The sequence below is a fragment of the Hyalella azteca genome, unplaced genomic scaffold, assembly GCF_000764305.2.
Source record: "Hyalella azteca isolate HAZT.00-mixed unplaced genomic scaffold, Hazt_2.0.2 contig7398, whole genome shotgun sequence".
In the NCBI taxonomy this organism is placed as follows: domain Eukaryota; kingdom Metazoa; phylum Arthropoda; class Malacostraca; order Amphipoda; family Hyalellidae; genus Hyalella; species Hyalella azteca.
In genome coordinates, this window is record NW_025937524.1 from 509,820 (window position 1) to 533,041 (window position 23,222).

General features: G+C 43.1%; 2 protein-coding genes across 2 annotated transcripts in view; one reads left to right on the top strand and one right to left on the bottom strand.

Annotated features, from left to right (window-relative positions):
• LOC108673136 overlaps positions 1-10,528 on the top strand; it is a 26,886-nt gene extending 16,358 nt beyond the window's left edge. Inside the window, exons 11-19 of the mRNA XM_047881234.1 lie at positions 1,044-1,236; positions 1,547-1,609; positions 2,298-3,661; positions 3,946-4,080; positions 4,298-4,788; positions 5,236-5,395; positions 6,138-6,288; positions 6,768-7,040; positions 9,596-10,528. Coding sequence (XP_047737190.1) covers positions 1,044-1,236; positions 1,547-1,609; positions 2,298-3,661; positions 3,946-4,080; positions 4,298-4,788; positions 5,236-5,395; positions 6,138-6,288; positions 6,768-7,040; positions 9,596-9,612 — 2,847 coding nt within the window. The 3' untranslated portion in view covers positions 9,613-10,528. The remainder of the gene's footprint in view (positions 1-1,043; positions 1,237-1,546; positions 1,610-2,297; positions 3,662-3,945; positions 4,081-4,297; positions 4,789-5,235; positions 5,396-6,137; positions 6,289-6,767; positions 7,041-9,595) is intronic.
• Positions 10,529-16,333: 5,805 nt separating this feature from the next.
• The window catches only part of LOC108673145, a 67,494-nt gene continuing 60,605 nt past the window's right edge, over positions 16,334-23,222 (bottom strand). Inside the window, exons 8-10 of the mRNA XM_018160930.2 lie at positions 19,410-19,579; positions 18,420-18,606; positions 16,334-17,430 (exon numbers count right to left, since the gene is read on the bottom strand). Coding sequence (XP_018016419.2) covers positions 17,273-17,430; positions 18,420-18,606; positions 19,410-19,579 — 515 coding nt within the window. The 3' untranslated portion in view covers positions 16,334-17,272. The remainder of the gene's footprint in view (positions 17,431-18,419; positions 18,607-19,409; positions 19,580-23,222) is intronic.

The following is a 23,222-nucleotide window of genomic DNA, read 5'->3' on the forward strand; positions in this document are numbered from 1 at the left end:
ATATATTATATATATCGTGGTCGGCTGAATTGTCTGAAGAGACGTCGTGATCCAAGAAAATAACGAACACCACGATTGTGTCTAAACACTCACTGTTTGTCCGACTCTCTCTAACGCCGCCGCGTGACTGCCCGCGGTCGCCCGCTACCTCCTGTTAAATACTCCCCCGGTCCCGCGCATGCGTGCTAGGCGGCTCGAGCTCCACCCCTTAATTCAAACTCCGCATCTCAATCCCCAAATCCCCCTATTCTTATCTTATTTATTCCTATTTCTATTCATGCGCAGGTGGTACTGGAGGCCGTTGAAGTGTTCAAGTCTCCGTGTTGAACACTTATAACGTATCTATAGAAGGACGTATTTCGTATAAAACATTGATAATGTATTTATAGAAAATATATATATATATATATATTAGTGTAGGCTGGCAGAATTTCTTCTCTTAAACAAGTTTTGCTCACCCCAATCGTGGGTAGTTATTCTCCCGGTTACCTTTACGGAAACGTTAAAACCCACAAAGAAGGCAATCCTCTCAGACCCATAATATCTCAAGTAACCCTGTCTCTTATACACATCTAGATGTGTATAAGAGACAGGTATCCAATTTACTTGATTTCGTTCATATGTCAACCCAAATTTTGTTACTCTATGCGTCTTTAACTTGAAAATGAATGTTGTACATTCGAAACGTCGTTCAATATTAAAAATGTCTATCGGTAATTTGATTTTCAATCTTCCAACACCTACGAAGAATTTAGTACGACTTATTGAAAAAACTAACAAGAAGTTAATATATATATATATATATATTTATTTATTATATTTATTTATATAATAGTTTGTACGGCACTGTGCAGGTGGTGCTGGAGGCCGTTGAAGTGTTCAAGTGTCCGTATAGAACACTAATAACGTATTTATACAAAGACATTATAATAGTTGCTTCAACAGAGGTCGTTGAAACATTCCAGTGTCCTTATAGAACACTTATAACGTATTTATAGAATATATATATTTATTTATATAACAGATTGTACGGCACTGTGCAGGTGGTGCTGGAGGCGAGCACCGAGCCAGTCACGGGCCACCAGAAGGACAGGCCGCGAGGGCTGCAGGTGCAGGCGTCGCGTGTCACCCTCAGCAACTGCCGGCCTCCGGACCCCTCAGCGCCAGGCTCCCTCGCTGCCCTCGGTGCCACCCTCGAGGCTGCACAGACCACGGGGCAGCTCTTCTTTGCCTCAGGTCTCACTAATTTATAATGCCAGAGACGTGCATTGATTCCTTTACATTTATTCGAATAATACTCTTACAGGGACATGCATTGATCCCTTTACATTGTGAACTCCTTGGATATTTTAGTCTTGTTCAAATTTGTAATTAAATGTATTGGATATTATGAAATTGCGTCAGGTCACGCTTCACACTAATGACAGAGACCTGCATTGATTCCTTTACATTGTGAACCCCTTAAATATTATACTCATGTTCAAATTTGTAATTAAATCTATTGGTATATTATGAAACACTTCAAGGAATTTTATTTCTCGAACAGATTTCCCTGCTCGCGCGGACGACTTCCTTCCTGTGGCCTGTAAATTCGTGCGGCACGCAATGGGTGAGTTGGAGTTCGTGCGGAACGCAATGGGTGAGTTGAAGTTCGTGCGGAACGCAATGGGTGAGTTGGAGTTCGTGCGGAACGCAATGGGTGAGTTGAAGTTCGTGCGGAACGCAATGGGTGAGTTGAAGTTCGTGCGACATGCCATGGGTGAGTTGGAGTTCGTGCGGCACGCAATGGGTGAGTTGGAGTTCGTGCGACATGCCATAGGTGAGTTGGAGTTCGTGCGACATGCCATGGGTGAGTTGGAGTTCGTGCGGCACGCAATGGGTGAGTACAGAGCCTCCCTGATAAGCACGGCGCAGTTTGGCAACTCTTCAGTTTAACCTAGAAAAACTTATTTGATATCAGAAAAATTGGCTGTTAAATTTTAATTCCGTAGTTCCTTTGATAATTTGCTTTCCATTATTTAATATATTACACTTTAAATTCAAGTCTAAAATCATTCAATTGAGGGAAATTGCTTATTGATACGTCTTTTTTCGTTCAATTTGTGACAACAACATCGGGGCCATATTTCCAATCCTGGTTACTTTTCGTCGGTCACCTGCCGCTTGCTTTACTGAACTCTCAAGTCAAAAAAAAATGAGCGAAACATTGAGCTTTGGAGCTCTGAATATCTAAGCCCTAAATATTAGCGAACCTGCGGCACCTGGAGCTGTTAACATCAAAGTTGTGTTGTGTGCAGGAGAGGACAACATCAGGCCAGCACCGCGCTGTGCCTCCGACGCTGCTGTGTACGAGGCCGTGAGCCGCTTGAGTCGTGAGAGCCTCTGGACTGAGGCGCGGGACTTGCTCTTCCTGCACTGCGACCCGCTGTGGGTCGAGTTCACCGGCACGCCTTCCTTCAGGCAGCGGCCGCTCCCCTTCGTGGATGCCTTCCCGCTCTCGGTCTGGATCCACCTCAAAATGCCAGGGATCAAAGATGGAGTTCCTATTAAGCCGGGCGTTGTGGATGAGTATAGCCCAGTTAACGGAGAGCCTCGGCCTATAAATTCAGGTCTTCTCCCTGCGACGGATACATCAGTTCCTGCGAGCGTCAGGAACGCGAGCGCTCAAGTGAAGCGTGAGAAAAGTGTGGGCAGAAAGGAAGCAGCGTGCAATGTTTTGGTCCATTGCCACAGCCTGATCAGCTGCCAGCTCAACCACTTCCAGCTGCTGTTTCTCATGCGGCAGCTGGACATGCTTACCGAGCTCTCCGCCTTCCTCACGAGCGACACCCGCGTCATCTATGACGGTGCGGCAGCAGACAGGCCCTGGGTGCGTGAGATCGAGGACAGCCTCGTAGTGTCAGCCATCGTACCGCAGCTAGACTTGACATTCGTCATCCCGCCCCTGCATCCCGCCAAAGACTCCATGCATGACATGGAGGGCTTCGTGCCCGACTCGAGCTCTACGGTGGGCGAAGAGCTGGACTCTCTGAAGGAGATGCGCGGCTCGGCGTCAGATCACAGTTTGAGTGCAAAGGCGGCCGCCGCGTTAGAGACCCGCGATGGCACTGAGACAGAGCTCCCCAAATCTCAAAGTGACGGTCACCTCTCAGGCGCAAAGACCATCTCCACGACCCAGGCTATGGTCAAGGAGCCAGTTGCTTCAGGTTACTCTCAGTTGCCTCAAGTAAACCTCATCTCTCCTTCTACTCCGTCCGCTGCGCCATCCAGTTTGAATGCCAATCACGGCGCTGCTTCCAACTCCATCCAAGACAACCTCAACATCATCAGCTTTACGTCCATGAAGAAAGGATTCTCCAGCCTCATGACCTCCCTTGAGACAACCGTCAAAACCAGTCCTGATGACATCAGTGACACAATTTCCATACAGAGTGATATCAGTTCTGACAGTGAGAACTTCGTGCTACTGAACCTTGAGAACAATCACTTGGCAGGAGCAGAACGTTCCGACTCTGGCTTGGGTGTGGAGGCGGCCTTCAGAGGCCTCGACCGCACCTCAGCTGACAGCGCCCCTGTCGAAGTGGCCACTGAAGCCTTCGAGGAGACGACGCCCAGTGAAGACTTGTCTGAGATCACCAGCACCTTCAGGAGGAAAGGCAACGTGAGTTAATTTATTTATGATTTGCCGATGTTTGGTGTGCACTACGCTATTAATTTAATATATCCATTGGAGATATGTCCGTGACACTCGCTGCTTGATTTTTTTTCTAGAGGTACGTCTCAAATTTTTCAATATATTCCTCCTTGAATCTTAGAAGAATCAGTGTTGTTGTTTAAGTCGCCTCTTAATGCAATGATGAAAGTGGCCAGCATTACAGCATTCACGTTAAGGCCCTGACGTAGGAAGGTTATAATGATCGCACTCTATTACATTGTCTGTGGCAGGTGGCGCTGGTGAATGTTCAGCTCTCGGGACTTCAGTTCATCCAAGAGGCCGAGGGCTTCGACTCAGTCATCAAAATAGAAGCTCAGCGCCTGCATGTGATGGACTGTAACGCAGTTCCCTATGAGGAGTTCCAGGTTTCTGTTCTCCACTGCGAGACTATCTGAAAAATAAATTCTCTTGTTTAGCCAATGTCTTTTATAGTCGTGTACGTGGTTTTTATTCCAAAACATTCGATTGTATTACAAAATTCTTTTCCATCACTTTCTGTTTAGCATTTTTAGCTGATTCGACGATTCTCTTATCATTTATTGAGTTGTATCAACCAAATTGTCGATGTTGATGCTGTTACAGAGCAAGTTCAGTAGCCGGTCCAAGGGCTGGCACGACTGTTTCCCATCAGACCAGAACTGCACCTTCAGAATCAGGCTGGACACCCGCGCTGCGACACCATCTCAAGAACCTCCTGACGGTGACCACCACACTGCCGCGCCGGACGTGCCTCCTCCTGCTCAGTGTGCCGCCAACAACAGCGCAGCCTCTAAAGCATTGCCCAGACCGAGCATCGGTCCTTTTTCTTTCGCTCACTCCAACCTGAAGAAGTCACTGGACCAGTTCGACGAGACAGACGCACTAAACCTATGGAAAAAATGCACGTCGTATTCCCCCAAGTTGGCGCACATGTTCCCTAAGTGGACGCGCCGGAGCTGTGATGGGCCTGCCGCCCAGGCCCCCCAGGAGGACGGGCTCAAACGAGGTCCCAGTGACGTGCATCCTAGCGAACCCCGACCAACCTCAGGCCCTCAAGTCGACCCCCCGCCTGCTACGGCCACGCCAGACAAAAGGTTCCTTTGCTCTTCCTTCTAACTTAAAGTTAAATTTTTGCCGCTTACATTGGCCCTTGGTATTATTATCATATAGAATTGAAGGTGTTCATTTCGGCTGTTGTATTATTGACAGTCTATTGAAGGTTTCTTCTCTGCGCCAGAAATTAGTAGGTTCGCTCTGATCTGCTGTTAGATAGAATTAAAAAACCCGTCGTTTTGAAATGCAGATTTTTGCGTTGTATTTGTCCGGCTCATATAATGTTGCGATAATTTATATTTGCCCTAAATCACGCTTGTGAAAGTTCCTCTTCACTACCTTTTCTCAGCGAGAGAGAACTGCTGTCTCTGTCCTGATTTTTCATCACAAGCATCCTATTAATATATAATACTCTTGCTAATATCAAGTTTATGTTATGTTAATATTAAGCTAATTTCTAAGAGTGGTTCAATTATTGACTGGTGCAGGCGGTGTTGCAGGTACAGCGTGCCGGAGCTGCCGGTGCAGGTGGTGCAGGAGCTGCACGCGGTGGTGGGGGATGTGTCCCTGGACCTCCTGCTGTCGTCGCTCTCAGGACTCGCTGACCTCCTGCAGGACGAACTCCCGCCCGAGCCTCTTGCCTGCTCGGTATGGAGCCTCTGGCGACCTCTTCTTATTTTTTCTGTCGTGGCCAGTCTGAGGATCTTATACTCTTCTTATGTCCTCTGTCATGGCCAGTCTGAGGATCTTGTACTCTTCTTATATCCTCTGTCATGGCCAGTCTGAGGATCTTGTACTCTTCTTATGTCCTCTGTCATGGCCAGTCTGAGGATCTTAAGTCTGAGGATCTTATACTCTTCTTATGTCCTCTGTCATGGCCAGTCTGAGGATCTTATACTCTTCTTATGTCCTCTGTCATGGCCAGTCTGAGGGTCTTATACTCTTCTTATATCCTCTGTCATGGCCAGTCTGAGGATCTTATATGACCAATTTCATGGCGTTCGGTTACCTGATTTTTGATCTACTAACACCACCGATAAATATTTTTTGACTTATTGGAAAAAATATCATTAATAAAATCCATCCGTTGTCTTTAATTGAGCTTATTACGCTATTGTATATGAAGCATTTATACTATGAATTATGTATGGTCCGTTTGTGTTCGTGGTCTTCTATTGAATTTAGTACGTTATTATGTATGAAGCATTAACACTAGGTATTATGTATGGCCCGTGTGTGTTCGTGGTCTTCCTTATTACGTTATCATGTATGAAGCATTAACACTATGTATCATGTATGGCCCGTGTGTGTTCGTTTTATTTATATTGAACTTGTTACGTTATTATGTATGAAGCATTAACACTCTGTATTATGTATGGCTCGTGTGCAGGTGGAGGTGTTCAACACATCTTTGGTGGTGCGGGAGGACGTGACGGGGGCGCTGCCGGGGACGCCTGAGGGCGTCAAGCGGCTGCTGGTGCCGGCGCTGCTCCTGCAGCGCGACGCTGCGGGAACCTTCGTCGTCCTGCCTGGCCGGGCAGGTCGGTGGGCGCTCGCTCCCTTAAGTCTGGGAGGCACTAGTTAATAACTTTATTGCAAACAAAAGTCAGGAATACTGTCAGGTATTTTTATTATCATCATTTGCATAGATCAGAATGTGTGCACTTCATCTCGGGACGGCTAACAGGATTGAAGTCAGTTTTACAAGCACGTTGAGACTCTGAAATTTAACTTCCGCCGCTGAAGTTTATGATCAAGTTTAGTAATTCGTGGCGATTGATTTATAAGACCTCGGTTATTCTTGTATACCTGTATTTACTACATTACTTTCACCTCATTAAATGTGTCGTGTACTTTTTTTAATTTTCGTGTGATGATGCTGATAATTTTTTAAAAACTAGGCTGCCAAAGTTAACCCCTCATTCTCTTGCCTATGTTTCCATGATATATAGCTTCGTGAAGCTTCCACTTCATCTCAAAGGACTTTCTCCTTTGTTATAATATTGTTGTATTGTTGCAGCTACAACTGCAGCGAGCCACGGCATCTCAGACGCTCCAGCAGGCGCCCCTAGCGCCCCAGCAGACGCCCGTGGCGCCCCAGCAGAGGCTAGTGACGCCCCCGGTCTGGCGAAGGAGGTGACAAGATTACGCGAGGCTCTGGAATTGAGCAACGCGCAGCTACGCGCCACCGTTGACGAGAACCTAAGCCTGCGGGAGGCCCTGAGAGTGCTGAGGCTGGACTGCGACGCTCTGCTCAGACAACAGAAAACTCCGCTCATGAGCGCCTGTGGGGGTGAGTCTGAGGCGAGCGTCGCTCAGAGCACCGCCTGGCAAGCTGACGGCCCTGTCAGCCGAGGGGGCGCTGGTGCTGGAAATACGTACAGAGGAGCGGCGCCCTTGTTGACCGAGCCTCCGAATGTGGCGTCGCCCGTGAAGGCCTCGAAGGGTCTCATGGGCAGCAATACGTACAGAGGAGCGGCGCCCTTGTTGCCAGAGCCCTCCAATGTGGCGTCTTCCGTGAAGGTCTCGAGGGGCCTCATGGGCAGCATGAAGCTGGGCAGCCCGGGGGGACTGGCGCGCTTCGGAGGTCTTGGCGGCAGGAAGAGCTTCCTCAGTCGCGACGCCAGGGCGAAGTCACAGCCGCCTGGCTAAGCTGGGCTAGCCAGGCGACGACAATAAGCATATAGAAACGCAAACAATACGCAAAAAATGTATTACAATCTGTACACAAAAAGAATGATGAAATAATAAGTATTTCAATTCACTAAGAGTAAGTTCCGGTTAAGGTAATGAGCCTCTAAGCAATGAGTCATTTTGCGCCTGTGCCTCAATAGAATTTCCTACTCATTTGCCGGCCAGAAAAATGGCTCCTTGATGCAAGTTTTGATGTCTATTCGATAAAAAATAAACCTACTCTTGTTGGCCTAAATTTCACACGACCATCAGTTGTTATATCAAATTTTGCAAGAACTATTTATTCTGTACGAATTGGAAGTGAACTTCGGCAAAAGTTCGAGTATGAGTGTTCGATTTGGCCCCAAAGCTATAAACGATGCTTATCGATCTGGCAGTACAAAGTGATCACAAATAAAAGTCTTATGGAGGAAGTTCCTGTAAGTCCATATTTGATATCAGCCCCTTTAATGTAAGAAAACTAATTAATGGCTTGGAAGGACGCGAAGTGGTCAGGAAACTTTAATGCATTCTTCTTGCCGCCCGACTGCTCGTAGCTACCGTCGACCAGATTATGCAGCCTCTTGACAACAAACATCATGACGATGTTTGTTGTTGAACGTTTTGTGGAGCTTGTGTCGTGATAGATTTGCATCTTACCTCAGTCTCCATGATCTCTTCTGGTCATGCATGAAAGTCTTTTTTAAAAATATTCCCGGAGTATTGGTAGCTAATTGAATGCTATGACCTTTGGATGCCTATGATTTGCCGTGGAGATACAGCCCTCGTGTCGCATGCTTGTTTCATTTTGAGCTGCCCATATTTTTGTACAATTCATAAATATATACAATTTATGAAATTTAATCCACCCATCATGACTACACAATTCCTCAACATTGTGATCTCATATTATTTTTTTACACCATTCCTAAAATTTTCTGTCTGTTAATAAATATCTTTACTCACTTCCTACATAGATTCGAATTAATGGAAATGTCGGTCCCCACACTGATCCCCAATGAGGAGGTCCCCACGCTGATCCCCAATGAGGAGGTCCCCACACTGGTCCCCAATGAGGAGGTCCCCACACTGATCCCCAATGAGGAGGTCCCTACACTGATCCCCAATGAGGAGGTCCCCACGCTGATCCCCAATGAGGAGGTCCCCAATGAGGAGGTCCCCACACTGATCCCCAATGAGGAGGTCCCCGCACTGATCCCCAATGAGGAGGTCCCCACACTGATCCCCAATGACATGGTCCCCACACTGGTCCCCAATGAGGAGGTCCCCATACTGATCCCCAATGAGGAGGTCCCCACACTGATCCCCAATGAGGTGGTCCCCACACTGATCCCCAATGAGGAGGTCCCCACACTGATCCCCAATGAGATGGTCCCCACACTGATCCCCAATGAGATGGTCCCCACACAGATCCCCCAATAGGACTGGTTAGGTCGCATGGCTTTCATCCCTGCCACTCTATTCCCCACAAGTCTCCCCTCATTCCAGAAAGCAATTCCCCAACACAGGTGTTGGGGATGAATCAGATTGATCTTGCATTGATCTGATCAATTTCTTCCCCTTGCTAGCTATAATCATCCCATATATTTCACTTTACTTTATATCTTCATTGTTTTGAATGTTGTTGATGTTTTTAAGATAATCTCTATGCATGAAGTATTAGGAATAGAATACATGAATGAATTGTTGAATTATTGTTACTCGCCACTGCCTCTAATATATCTTTTGGCGACTCTTGATGTAGGCATGATTGTATATGGTGGGTTATTGTGTTATATTATTTATTATTTTCTATATTACCATTTCCTCAATGATATTTATTTCTATGTTGTTATACGTGTTCTGCATGAGAGACATCCCGTCAAGTGGAGTGACTTCGGCCACCACTACAACATAAACAAATGTCAGCAAAACAAAATAATAAACGTTGGCCAAAGTCACTCCGGTGTCCAAAGTCACCCCAGTCACTTTGGCCAACGTTTATTATTTTGTTTTGCTGCCATTTGTTAATGTTGTAGTGGTGGCCGAAGTCACCCCACTTGACGGTCCTTCGTCTGAGTTCCGTGCTGAACGTCTAGACGTGATGCACACGCTTATTTACTTCATAGTTTGCTAGATGTTGTCGTGTGTTTTATGTTTCATTATTTGTTTCAGGTGGGCGTGATGGATAGCTAATTAATTACGATGTATAGCTTCGTGGTGTTGTCATTTGCAAGCTACATCGGAGCTGCGCTAGAGACGCCTGCGTCACTGATGATGTCACTGATGCTGTCACTGATGCTGTCACTGATGCTGTCACTGCGCCGTCTGCACTTATCCTATGGATGAGGGGCCATACTGTCAAAACTAGCTCCTCTACATGTAGTGGCCGATTTCTCGTCTGTGATTGCATTGTTTAGGTTGGAAATTTATCAGTGATTGGCTGAGAGAGTTACGAAATGGTAAATATTTTTGATAGTTTGGGCCCAGGTCTTAACTTCACCCCAGGTGAAGTTAAGGTCTTAACTTCACAGCGTCACTTAACTTCACACAGGTCTTAACTTCACAGCGTCACTCTTGACTTAGCATACGGCAGGAGGTATGAGATCCTGTACCTGCGATACCTTGTACGTACAAGATCCTGTACCTGCGATACCTTGTACGTACAAGATGCTGTACCTGCGATACGTCTGAGACGCGAGTGTTCAGTGATGATATCGCATAATTTGTGAATATCTATCGCAAATTTTTATGTATGAAGATGAAATTGGTGTTTTCTTTCCATTTAATCTTAATTCATTTATATTTCATATGTAATTATTACCCAATTACCCATGTCCATGTCTTTTTCGTGTGATATAATGTGATCAATTGCCAAATTAGCGGTGGCGACAAGCAAGCTTGTAGCATAGTTTTTGCATACTATTTTGAATAGCATCAATTATTAATCCAGTATGAAGGTACAAACTATTGCGGATATGTTCAAATGATTGCTACCGTGTTTGGTATCCTCAATATTTCAATAATGGATTTAAATGCTCTTATATAAAAAAATAAGAGCATCTTGAGTGGCATTAGCTGCTGTGCTGGCCTGCTAGCGGCCGAACAGTTCATGGGTCAGAAATGTTAGATAAATCTTAGTAACATACTAAGAATATAAATCTAAGAATATACTAAGACAAAGTCACCGGCATGTATCCTAGATGTGGCGAGACAAAAGTCCTGGTATATTAAAGTCGCCAGCATGTGCACTAGTCAAAACTTGCTTGGTCGCTTCCTATTGTAGGCTCAGTCATGTGATGATTAAATTGTTTATTATTCTAGTCTCCTGCAAGCGGGCAAGGCTTCCCAGCTCTTGGGGTGTGACGCTGCTAGTTGCATTAGTGCGTGCCATTACATTTTACAACACTAGTCAACCTTGTTCGTAAGTGAAGTGGCCCACCGTATGGAAAATTCCCATTGATTTATATTAATATGGTTCAATAGTGTTCAATAGCCACAGCCTTGATTGTAAGTGGCCCACTGTATGGAAAATTCCCATTGATTTATATTAATATGGTTCAATAGTTTTCAATAGTGTTCAATAGCCACTATTGAACACTTTCAATAGAGTTCATTTCAATAGAGAACTTCTTCTGTGACGACGAGGTGCCGTCGTGTTGACATGAGCAATTCTAGTGTGTCTGGTAGCTTCCTGTCATTTTTGTGGCGCCGTTGTATCCAACTCCTTATCTGCATTATTTCCATTTACGGCACAATTTTTTCGTTGCTTTAGAATTGTCGTATGAGTGAGTTATGAAAAAAGAAATACTCACGTCACCTTTTGTCGGCGTCATGTTGTTGAATTACTGAGATTAGAAATCGCGCTACTCCATCACTTCCAGCAAACAGAATGTTAATGTCAAACTTTACCGTCTATCAAAAATGTTCTTTCCCCTTATCCGTTCTTAAATATCGCCTATTTTTTCCTCTTGTATCGCACGAAGAACACTGAACTCTTTCTACGAGTTTATAAATCTTGCTGAACACAGCAAAAAAGGCAACCAGTTCCCTAGGCAAATAACGTTGATACCACGAGTGATCAACGTATATTCAACATTTTAACACTTATCAACGTTGATTTAAGGGCAGATGCCTGGTAGGGATTGCATAACCATTATCTCGTCTACAACATCGTTGCGAGCTGGGGCCATACTTTCAAAACTCGCTAAGTGAACGTAAGTACTTACGCTCTATTTTCTTGTCTATGATTGGTGGATTTTGCTTGAAAGGCCGTCAATGATTGGCTGATGAACTTACGATCTCTTAACTTTTTTGAAAGTATAGGCCCTGTTTAGTGAGCCGATGCTCGGTGTGGCCTTGTGAGGGTACGCACACAGTGAAAGCAGGTTGCCAGCGTGCTGGTTACCTGCTCAGGCTTGCGCCTGAAACCATAGAATACAGAAGCCTGTTCGTACAGGTTTTCACTGTGAACACTTACATTATTATCCTATGTTCATTCTTGTGGCAGGTTGAATCAGGTTGCCCGCGCGGGCAAACCTGCTTCCACTGTGTGCGTACCCTGAGGCGTGAACGCGTCAGCGTCAGGCCGTTATTACATACAGGTGGTCAATGACCGCCCAAAATTCTGATGCAACTTTACTTATTGAAACACTACCACTTTTAGCTGTATATATTCTTCATTATATTCACTTTTGCTGTCCATTTGTCTGTACGTATATATACTCGCTAGCCATTACTCGATCTCCTTGTTGTTAAAGTATTAAGGATATAGTGTGCCAGCTTACAGTGCTGTGAAGCCATGCTGGTCACCCTAAATGCAAGTACATAGATGAAGTACGCATCCACACTGTTAGAAAAAACGGTGAAAAAACGGTCCTACTGGCGTTCTAGTGGCCGGTCGCCCCGTGAAAATAAACTGTTTCGCCGTTTTTATCAGATGTTTTACGGATTTCTTGTGTTAAATTAGAATAAAAACGGTGACACGGTGTTTCTTTTCACGTGCTGACCGGCCACTGAAACACCGGTAATACCGTTAACGGTAATTTTTCTAACAGTGCAATGGACTATTAGAACACCTTGTTATTTGAATGCACCTAGGATAATTCGCCTTTCCAATTGTCCAAGATGAAATAAACAAGAATATAAAAGATCAGATTACGCGAGGTCCCTCTTGACGGGGCTGTAGCTAAAATGCCTTAGCAGCTTTACAATGACCGAATGTTTGCAGTTCACGTGTTGCTACTCCTGATGTTATCAATTGAAACTTGCTGGTGAACGCTACATAGTACAATAACTACAAACTTTCTGTTATGTCCATGTTTTCGCAACTGCCATCATTTGCTCGGGTTGCTTTGACGCTGCGAACGTCAAAATATTTTGTGGTAACGACCAAGGATGACTGCCAGAACGTCCATGTTGTTTCGACCTTTGATTTTACTCGCATTTTCGCCCGTTGTCACTTGGACCTTTTAAAATTTGCATCTTGATACCTCATTTGAAAGCAAGAAGATAAAGTCCCATTCTAAATAGTACTTTGAGCTGCACATTCTAAACCTAAAAATCGCCAAAGAGTCTATGTGACTCCTGACGTAATGTAAAGTTATAATTCTGGGCCCATACTTTCAAAACTGCCTTAGTGAACGTAATTACTTACGCTCTATTTTCTTGTCTATGATTGGTGGAAATGCTTGAAAGGCCGTCAATGATTGGCTGATGAACTTACGATTTTTTTTAAAGTATGGGCCCTGGCCTCGGCCGCCTATACCGGCCTAAAACGCTGCTAATAGCGATCGTCTTTCACTGCAGCCACTCAATGATGTTAAATATGTTGGTACGATTTGAGATCCCTTCGCTGCTGGTAACTGGTTACTCCTTTATTGGTAGCATCGGTTGTCCTTTTGTGAGCACTTCTCAAGTTTTTCTTGGTATTCCTGATATTTCATGGCGCTGTTGTGAACGAAATGTTGACTGAAGTTGAACGAATTCATTATTTCGTGTCTACGCGCTAAATAAAGACCACGTTATTCTGTATGTCAGGGTAGATGATTTGTATTAAACGAGCATCATGTATGAGCTTTGTTTGTGTTTTTTTCTTTAGGCATGGATTCACGTTCTGTATAAATATCAGTGACGCATTTCATCACCATTAAATGGTTACAAATGCTAGGCTTTATAACAATGGTATCTCTTTACCATATCATTATTGTTTTTCGTTTACTATTCTATTATTTAACATGAATTTCACGTGAGCTTAACCTGTGTCTTGCTGCAGTGCCTCGATGTCAAGAAAGACTGGCTGTCTTCCTTGCATCTGAAGCTCGCCAGCTGCTCGTTATGTTTCATTTGCGTGTCTTGCAGCAGCTGTAGTCTTGCAGCAGCTGTAGTCTTGCAGCAGCTGTAGTCTTGCAGCAGCTGTAGTCTTGCAGCTGCTAAAGTAAACACGTTCAATTGGCTTCTTCCTGTTCTCAAGTTCTGACAGTTTTTCTCGTTTAGAACATCAACCTATGTTGCTGTTTGTTATGCTTCCTCTGATGAAACAAACGCGTCAAACTCAATAAATTTTCAAAGATCCGTCTGGCTTGGTCGTCTGTCTGATGTTAACTTGTTACCAAGGTTTCAGTTACGAATAACATTGACAACGTTTATGCATTTGTATACTAAAGGTCAATATCAGATCATCGAGCTGCACTTCTGGGGTCGATCCAAAACTCTATTTTTTTAACCTACCTGCGAAATGATAGGATGTGTGAAAACTTGAATGTTTAATTAACACGCCTTCTCTTGCCAGTCAAGTCTTAATTATGTAAGGAAGAACTTATACATAGAACATTCCTCGCAACTTATTTCTAGTTTTTTTTCTCTCTGTTGGATCGTAGTTAGAGTATTTTTTCGGAGTTTATTGCATTTTGTGCTTCTATTTGTGGGCATATCTAGAATAAGTCTACTGCTATTAGAATGTGTTCGAGATTTACATGTGGTGATTAAAGCTTGTTGTAACTTTATATATAGTAGAAAAAAACGCAACGTAGAAAGATGGTCGCAGTTGTAACATGTGCAGCACGCGCGTCTTGCGTTATATTGTAACTTGGCATCTCCTTGAGTTATATTGTAACTTGGCATCTCTTTGAGTTGTNGCCCATGTCTACTGCAGGTCGTACGATTCTGTCCATGTCTGCTGCAGGTCGGACGGTTCTGCCCATGTCTGCTGCAGGTCGCCAGGAGATATGCCGGTATTTTCTGACACTATTTCATGGTGCTTATATAAGAGAAATAAGTAGCTATTGCTACTTATTTCTCACAATTGGTGATGACATTCCAGTCATATCCTGTTAGAGGCTCTCTATTACTCTTAGCATGCTCGAGTTCGTCATATCTTGCTCTTATCACTGTTTATAAAGATGATTAATTTTGTTATCAGTTTTCAGCAGAGCACTTGCTGATTTTGTTGCCAGTTTTCAGCTTATTCTTGATGTGGCTTCGGTGTTTCGTTGAAAACTATCTTATCTTCCTATAATCTTATCTTCCTATCTATTGTAAATGTCTTCATAAATTTTATATGTCATTTTATAGCCGTTAGCTTTAAATCGGCGGTTGTTGTCTGGATGTAAATATTTTATTATTACTAAGAAGTAGAGTCTTAGGAACTTTCTGAAGCAACTGTTACTGAAATAAGATGTCATTTTTCATATTGAGTTTACTTCATGTACGTTTGAATTTACTTCATTTAAGATTACGTATTTACTTCTTCATTACTTTCATTTTCTGAATTAAATGATTTAATTCCCCTGATATTTGCGGATGTGAAGGCTGTGGCCACTACGAACTGTGAAAGTGAGCCAAAACTTGCTCAGTTCGGCGCTGGTGCTGATGTTTCAATTTATCGAGGCTGGCAATCTAGCTTTTTCATTTTACTTTCAAGACGTCGAGACGAATTACGAGACCAGGCCGTAATGTTAGCATAATTTTTGATGCTACGTAAAATAATAATGTTTCTGTCTTAAATTATTATTTGTTGGCTTCAGATGCAATAATTCGCCCAGTATTTATACTCTTATCAAGTTTACGACTGTGTCTCATTTATATACAGCCATATTAATTTTTCTGATTATTTGTATCCCTAAGTTTGCCTCTAAATTTTTTCGATGAATACGTGATTTTTGTGGTATTTACTTGTAAGATTAAATATGTTCTCAGTTCGGAGTAGCGACTTGAGAATCCCCGTTGTATATCTACACGAGTTAGCCTACTTGGGCCATACTTTCAAAATTCGCTAAGTGAACGTAAGTAATAACGCTCTATTTTCTTGTCTATGATTGGTGGATTTTGCTTGAAAAGGCCGTCAATGATTGGCTGATGAACTTACGATCTCTTAACTTTTTTAAAAGTATGGGCCCTTGACGCCAAGAGTTTGAGCTCAAGGCCGGGCTGTGTTATGTGCGCTGTGCTGCATGGCTACCGTCATATCAAGCAGAGCATTTTTGAGGTATTTTTATAATTCTTCTACAAATATTTATTGCGATTGAGTGTGGGCCGTGATCAGTGTCAGGAGTTGCGCGTGCACAGGCAGGTGAACTAGCATTTTATCCTGTTATCAAGCAAGGCTTCTCCTTTACCAAAGATCTTTTCATAAATATTCTGTTCAAGGCAATTGTTTTTACCATTCCCTGTGTGAAACACATTTGGGTAGTTTTAGTAACGTGATTAGGCTGTGTACCCAGTCGTGCAATATGTACTACGTATGATTGTTGGATGTCAATCCAACAATCCAAAGTGGACGGTGCTAGGAGTTGTATGTTATTAGGATGTCGTCCGATGTATGGATTCTACGGTTATACGTAAGTATGGATCCTAAAGCTGATCACAAGATTGTTCTATAAGGGTACGCACACAGTGGAAGCAGGTTTGCAGCACCTGCAACTGCAGTAACTGGCACAGCACCTGCAACTGTGCATTCACAGGCACGGGCAACGATAGAAGATAGTGGAAGTCTCCAGCCCTAAGAAACTCCCGCATCTTCCATCGAGCTTCTTTAATATATTCAAGAACTAAGGCATACAAACCTAATAATTATGTAGGTTTTACTTCGGTAAAACAACTAAGAAATTGGGAAGAAGACTAACCATTATGATTCAGAAGGCCATAGTTCAGAACCCAAGTTAAGCCGCTGCTCGCAAGAAGATCGGAGCGAAATTTCTGGCAGAAATTAGCGAGTGAGCGAGAAAAAGAAACTGGTTCAACTCTTCAGGCGCTCCAACTAAATCTAAGAAGATCAGGGTGCCCTTTCGACCTATGCTAATAAGGCAACTTCATTTGCCAAGCTTAATAATGAATTGACATAGAAGGCAACAGGCATACCGACGCACACATAAGCTGTCATTACTACTTTCAACATTCGAGAATATGCGCTGGGCGTGTAGGTCAACATCTCCACGTCATGTGGTTCACCCCTACAACGCTCAAAGCTGGGGCGTCTCCTAGAGCAAAGTGTTTAAGGCTCTTCCGTTCTAGCATTCAAATTCGGTGAGATGGAACTAATGCGTACTAGAAAACATGAAGCTGACGCGCCTACCTTAGAAAAGCTTTCATAAAAGCGCGTTTCAGTACAAAACAAAGCAACTGGCAGTATTTCTTCCGCAGTGATATCGTGAAGGAACCAACCGTCTAGAATAAATGAAGTGCACTTTCTGGTATAGGTATATCTGAGTTACATCTCGACATCTATCTCTATCAGAAGCCCTCCGTTGGTTAGGATGTTGTTGCCTGAGACGTATTATTCGCCAGCTAAGTTTAACGATCGAAGTATATAAATCGTCTCGATGAGGAGAGAGAGATTGCGGCTGACAAAAAGCTTTACATAAGCTTCTGCTTGGCGCATTCTGGGCACAAGATGTCGCTGCCGTCCGTGATGAAGCCTTTGCCCACGAGCGAGCCTTTGCACATGGCGCAGATGAAGCAGTCGTTGTGCCAGTGACGATCCTCGAACGAGATGAAGCGCGTGCCGCCGATGCCTGCACATGGATATTATGATGTAATTTAGTTTATCCGCAGGTAATATTTACAGAAAAATATGTGTAGGTTATTTTTGATTCTTTAAAATGGAACATTTAGGTTAGAGCCGTTTATTTAAACATGTTTGGTTAAAAATAATGCCAGTTATTTATATAACTGGCATTAATAATTATTATTTATAAAAATATAAATAATAATAAAACTGGCATTATTTTTAAACAAACATGTTTAAAATGGAACATTAAACATCTTTAAGGCCTATTTCAAAATTTCCATGAGACATCGTAAACCATCTTCATAATAATTACCGAGATACATAACAATTTAATGTGAAATTTCCAAGAAGATCCTAGCAATGGAATACATGCCAGTTTTTTTGACAAAAATTTATGAAAATTATTAATTTCATTCTGTCTTAAATTGGTTACATATCTTAATCTTACCAACTTAAGATATATACACAAGATGTAAATAATCAAATGTCAATGTACAAGAAAAACTGAAAAAATTTATAGGGAAAAAAATGAAATAGAAGACGATAGAAAATCACATAAGTTACTCAATACTCATAGCCTTTTCAAGTGCATGTATCATATAAATCGGCTTCAAAAATTAGGCCCCGAGCCACGTTCGACAAATTGCGGATTTTAGGCCAAACCCATGAGTTTCTGTGCTTATTGTTTGCTGTTCTCAAACCCACCGGCCGCCTCGCCGATTTTGACTAGAATTTTCACAACCAGATCCTGCTTTTGAACCCGCAACTCGGCTCCAATCTTGGTGATCATAAACATCCGGCCACATCGGGGCACTGCTGCTTAGAAATAGACTATCATATGGCCTTCACTGCAGCCCTTGACGGTACCTGTGATTGGCTTGGTGCAGGCAGTGCAGTGCCTGACAGTACCTGTGATTGGCTTGGTGCAGGCAGTGGAGCGCTAGACGGTACCTGTGATTGGCTTGGTGCAGGCAGTGCAGCGCTAGACGGTACCTGTGATTGGCTTGGTGCAGGCAGTGCAGCGCTTGGCGAAGAGGTCGCCGAAGCATTCAGCGCAGTACGGCTTGTCGTCGCGCGAAGTGAAGCGCTGCCCCGCCAGTGAAGCGCTGCAGTTCGTGCACGTGAAGCACTCGCGGTGCCACGGCTCGTTCTTGTACGTCACGCCGCCCGACGTGATGATCTGAGGGCAGCGATGATGGTTAAAAAAGTATAAGGTTGACCCATGAGAAGCTAATCTTTGCAGATATGGTTTGTAGTTCTCCGGTAACGTCACTGAAATCAGTGACGTCACAGGCGTTAACCATTCACCGAAATGCGATGAAACCAGTCAACCAATCCATCGTGGGATTGACGGGAGTGTTTACGTTTCTCGATCTCAGTGACGCAACAAGAAAGCTGAACTGAAAGACGAAAATCCTCGTGGGTCAACCTTATATAGTTCAACTATGTGGCGATCAAACTTGTATGTATGCGAGGTACCACCAGACCAGCGCTCATAAACTAGTACATCATGCATGTTCAAAAACAGACCTTACTCGGTGCCTTTACACTCACACAATCGTTGTTTACATCTTGGTTTACTCACATTCTCATATTATTCTCAATTCACCCGCTATCTTCACCCTCAACCTGTCACCCTTACCACCATCAATTTGTTAGTCTGGCTACCCTCGCACAACTTTCCTCAAATCTTCATATTTTAACCTTGTTACACTTGATGCAGCGCGTAGCAAACTTCTCTTCGCCTGTGCAGTATATCTCTACCCTCACTACCCTCACCTTGTTACACTTGATGCAGCGCGTAGCAAATTTCTCCTCGTAGCAGCCTGTGCAGTAGTTCACTACCCTCACTACCCTCACCTTGTTACACTTGATGCAGCGCGTAGCAAACTTCTCCTCGTAGCAGCCTGTGCAGTAGTTCACTACCCTCACCTCACTACCCTCACCTCACTACCCTCACTTCAGTACCCTCACTACCCTCACCTTGTTACACTTGATGCAGCGCGTAGCAAACTTCTCCTCGTAGCAGCCCGTGCAGTATATCTCCTGCTCCCGCGGTATGAAGCTCCTCGTGCCGATGGCCGTCTTGCACACGCAGCAGCAGAAGCACTTCTCATGCCACTGCCGGGCCTTGTACTCCATCTTCTTGTTACCTGATACACACAACATACAAAATTGATTTATCAATATTACGAACACATTATTTTTATCAAGTTTAATGACTGATAATTCGTACGAGACCAGTTTTTTGTGCCTTCCCGCATACATATTATTAATATAGCTTAAGATTATGATACTACTACTCCACGACTGCTGTCATTCAAACACTTTAAATGCACCAGCTAATTTTTATGTGCCTCCTGGGTTTTCGATTGGCATTTTAAAACGTAGTAATTGCACACATATTTTGTTCAATATATGTAGGCAATTTGCTCCAATAGAAAATACTTATATACGAAATCGTTCCACTGAAGAAAAGGCAGTGATTGCGGGTTACTTGTTGAAATTGAGCTGACGAACATAAAACTATCATTTTTAAAGTTACCGAAAGGAAACTTGGGTACTTATCGGAGATGATCAACCGCCACGTGCATTAAGCACTTCTTATTCAATGGAAAAGTTACAATTGCCGCATCAAAATCTTCCTCATAAACTACCTAATAATTATGACAGTCAATAAATAACGACGAATTCAATTCGTTGACAGAATGATAACGATGGCTAGAAAATGGCACATCACCGCCGCCGTGAATGACGCAGATACGCGCGTGCAGATACGCAGTCAACATCACGGTGCCGTGGGAGCTGGCTACGGGGAACACAAATATGTAGATTAAAATCTCTGCTGCCGCTGAGCTGCAATATGAACTGAAAAAATCCCTGCTGCCGCTGAGCTGCAATATGAACTGAAAAAATCTCTGCTGCCGCTGAGCCCTCATCTCACCCTCCCCTCTCAAAGTACTCGTAGAGACCTTGGACGGCCTCAAGCTGACCTAGCAGAGTAGCAGCAACTGGTGCGCACGTCTGTTCGCTGCGTCTCGCTTTCGCTTTATACTCTCATTGAAGAATTACTGGCGAATTATCAGTAAATCTATCAAGATTTGGAAGACTCATCATCATTCTATGATAACATACATCAGAAATGCATATTTATTTCTTCTTTATAGTTGTGCGACCAGTTTCTAGTTTCCCAAACCTAAAATTTGAATAACTTGTGTCAACTCTAAAATAGGGAGCTTGATATAAAAAAAAAAACAATATTATCTATTATGGCTCAATTGATACAAAAAAATATCTATTTTGACTCAATCATCCAACATTACAAATTAAACGCCCAACCTTGAAAAAAATTCAATTAAATAAAATATATTTGTGTTATTTAGAGGCACACAAGGCTCCCCCTCCTCCATCCCCCAGCCGGGCAAGTTGAAGGGCACAAGGAAAATCAGTATTTTCAATAATCCATAGCGAGTCGATATCAGCTAGGGAACGGCCGGTCAGAATTAACTCCTTGACTATTTTACTGTCCATTCCACCGTTCCGCAAAGTTAACTAACGTCCGTGGTAATCGTGAAAAAGATTAGCAGGAAAACGTTAATTGTATAGTTCAACTCACGGTGGTGATCTATAGATTACATAACCAAACGCGCATGTCGGCAGGCAAGAAAAGCACAACAAACAAGAAGGTGCTCGAGATATGAAGGGTTTCAGGGAGTGACAAGCAGGGGTGCTTTGCGTGCCTAATTGAGGCATGCATGAGACATGAGCTCGCACTGCGCATTATCCAGATGAAAGCATGAGCCCAGACTACGCATGCTCCATGTGAAGGCATAACGCATGAGCTCGCACTGCGCATTATTCAGATGAAAGCATGAGCCCAGACTCATGCTTTGAAACAACGCATACTCCGTGTGAAGGCATAAGCTTACACGGCGCATGCTCGAGAAATACGCAAGGTTGTGCCATACTTCCTAAGCCGGGCGCTTGGACAGCAGCCTGAGCCGTGAGCGAGTCGGTGATGATGCTCCTCATTACCATGGACGCTAGGTTGGTAGGAGTTACACACAAGTATTATTGGAGGCTGGTTAAACAATAATGCAGCATCAGTGTCAAGCCTTCGGCCGTTCACTGGACACGCGCGAGGCTCGGATAACTTTTCTCCGACATGATCCAACGCGGACCTTGAGTAGCCAGTCCGCGGTTACTGGATTATCAGACAAAAATCCCGTTTCTTTATATATAATAACACTTTACTAGATAACACAACTTGCATTGATCATTTGGCTACTATAGCAGGAGTCTTAAGAGCTTCAACTCATCTTTGGACAACCAACGAACTGATGTTTACGCATTTACTAAGTAATTATTCAAAGTATTTTGCTGTCACGGAATAATGCGAATAGAACTGAAGAAAATACTTACAAACTCTAATAAAATGGGGGATTAAGTTTATAAATAAGATCTTGTTCCTGGTAAGAGGTTAATAGAACGATCGAAGCATGCCGCTCGCGTGCGCCTGACTGCACATGACGCTATACACGCGGACGCAAGCGTGCAGCGAAGTCCAGCCCTCGCGACTACTCCAGTCAAGCGCGACATGCGAGCGAGTTCCCAGTGAAAATTTACAGACGCAGCAGCTTCTGATTTGGATTACCAAAAGCTGAGGCGCCTCTAAATTTTGTTAGAGTTAGAAACAAAGTGTCTAATGCTCCAACACTGCATCAAGAATATTGTTACAATTTGTTTATTTATTTTATTTATGTTATACGCGTTTTTATCAGGTATGATATATATGATGACATCAATAATGATGATAGTGAATTATTAAGTAGATGAATGAGGTTTCTCTTCCTACATATACGAGATGGTTCCTGTACAGGATATCAATTCAAGATTAAATTAATTTGATTGTTATATATACACATATAAAAAGTTTTAACTGATCGCGTTCAAAAGAAACATTGAACATTTTCCAAGAAAATGGCTCATTAGCGAGGCCCATTACAAGAAGGTTTCCACAAGGGAATATATAGGATGAAAAAAAAACTATCGTTGTGGCCCTCATATTTGCAAAAAAAAAAGAATAGTTTTAAATCAAATGTTTTAAATCAAACCAACTCTCCATTTCACACATGATACGTAACTCATCAATAGGTCAGTTCAGAAAACGTGCTACAGCCTCTAAAAAATCCATGTTGTAGATGGCCAGTACATGCATCGAACAGTTATGAAAAAAGTTTTACTTGGAAATTTAATTATTGGGGACTCGGGAAATTTCTACAAAATTATATAAGCTGTAAGTAAATAATAACAGACATAAATCGAATTTTTTTTTTTTGGTTGGCAATGCAAGCGAAAAAGCAGCCAGTCTACATTCATATTGATCCATTAATATACCAGCCTGTTTATCGAAGAAATGCTCTGAATATAGCATCATTTAAAAATAATACCTATAACCAGCAATAACTCAATTATGTGCGTCCGCATTAAAGAGTGTGGAAATAAGAATTGAAATTAGTTTAATGACAACTCAAGTGTACTCACCGTAGGTTACGACAAAATTTAGCAGCTTCCCGCACTCGCAAACGATCTTGTCAAATCCCATAGCGTGAATGGTAAGAAGATGTGAACGCCACTACCTAAACTCGCGATCTATTAACAACGCTACCGCCCATCCCATATAACGCTAACACATTCGGCTTGTATTAATGGTTATTCGTGAATACTAAACAGTAAAAATTTCTCACGGAATAAAATTTTAATCTCGTAAAATAATTTTGTCTTGTAATTGAGCGT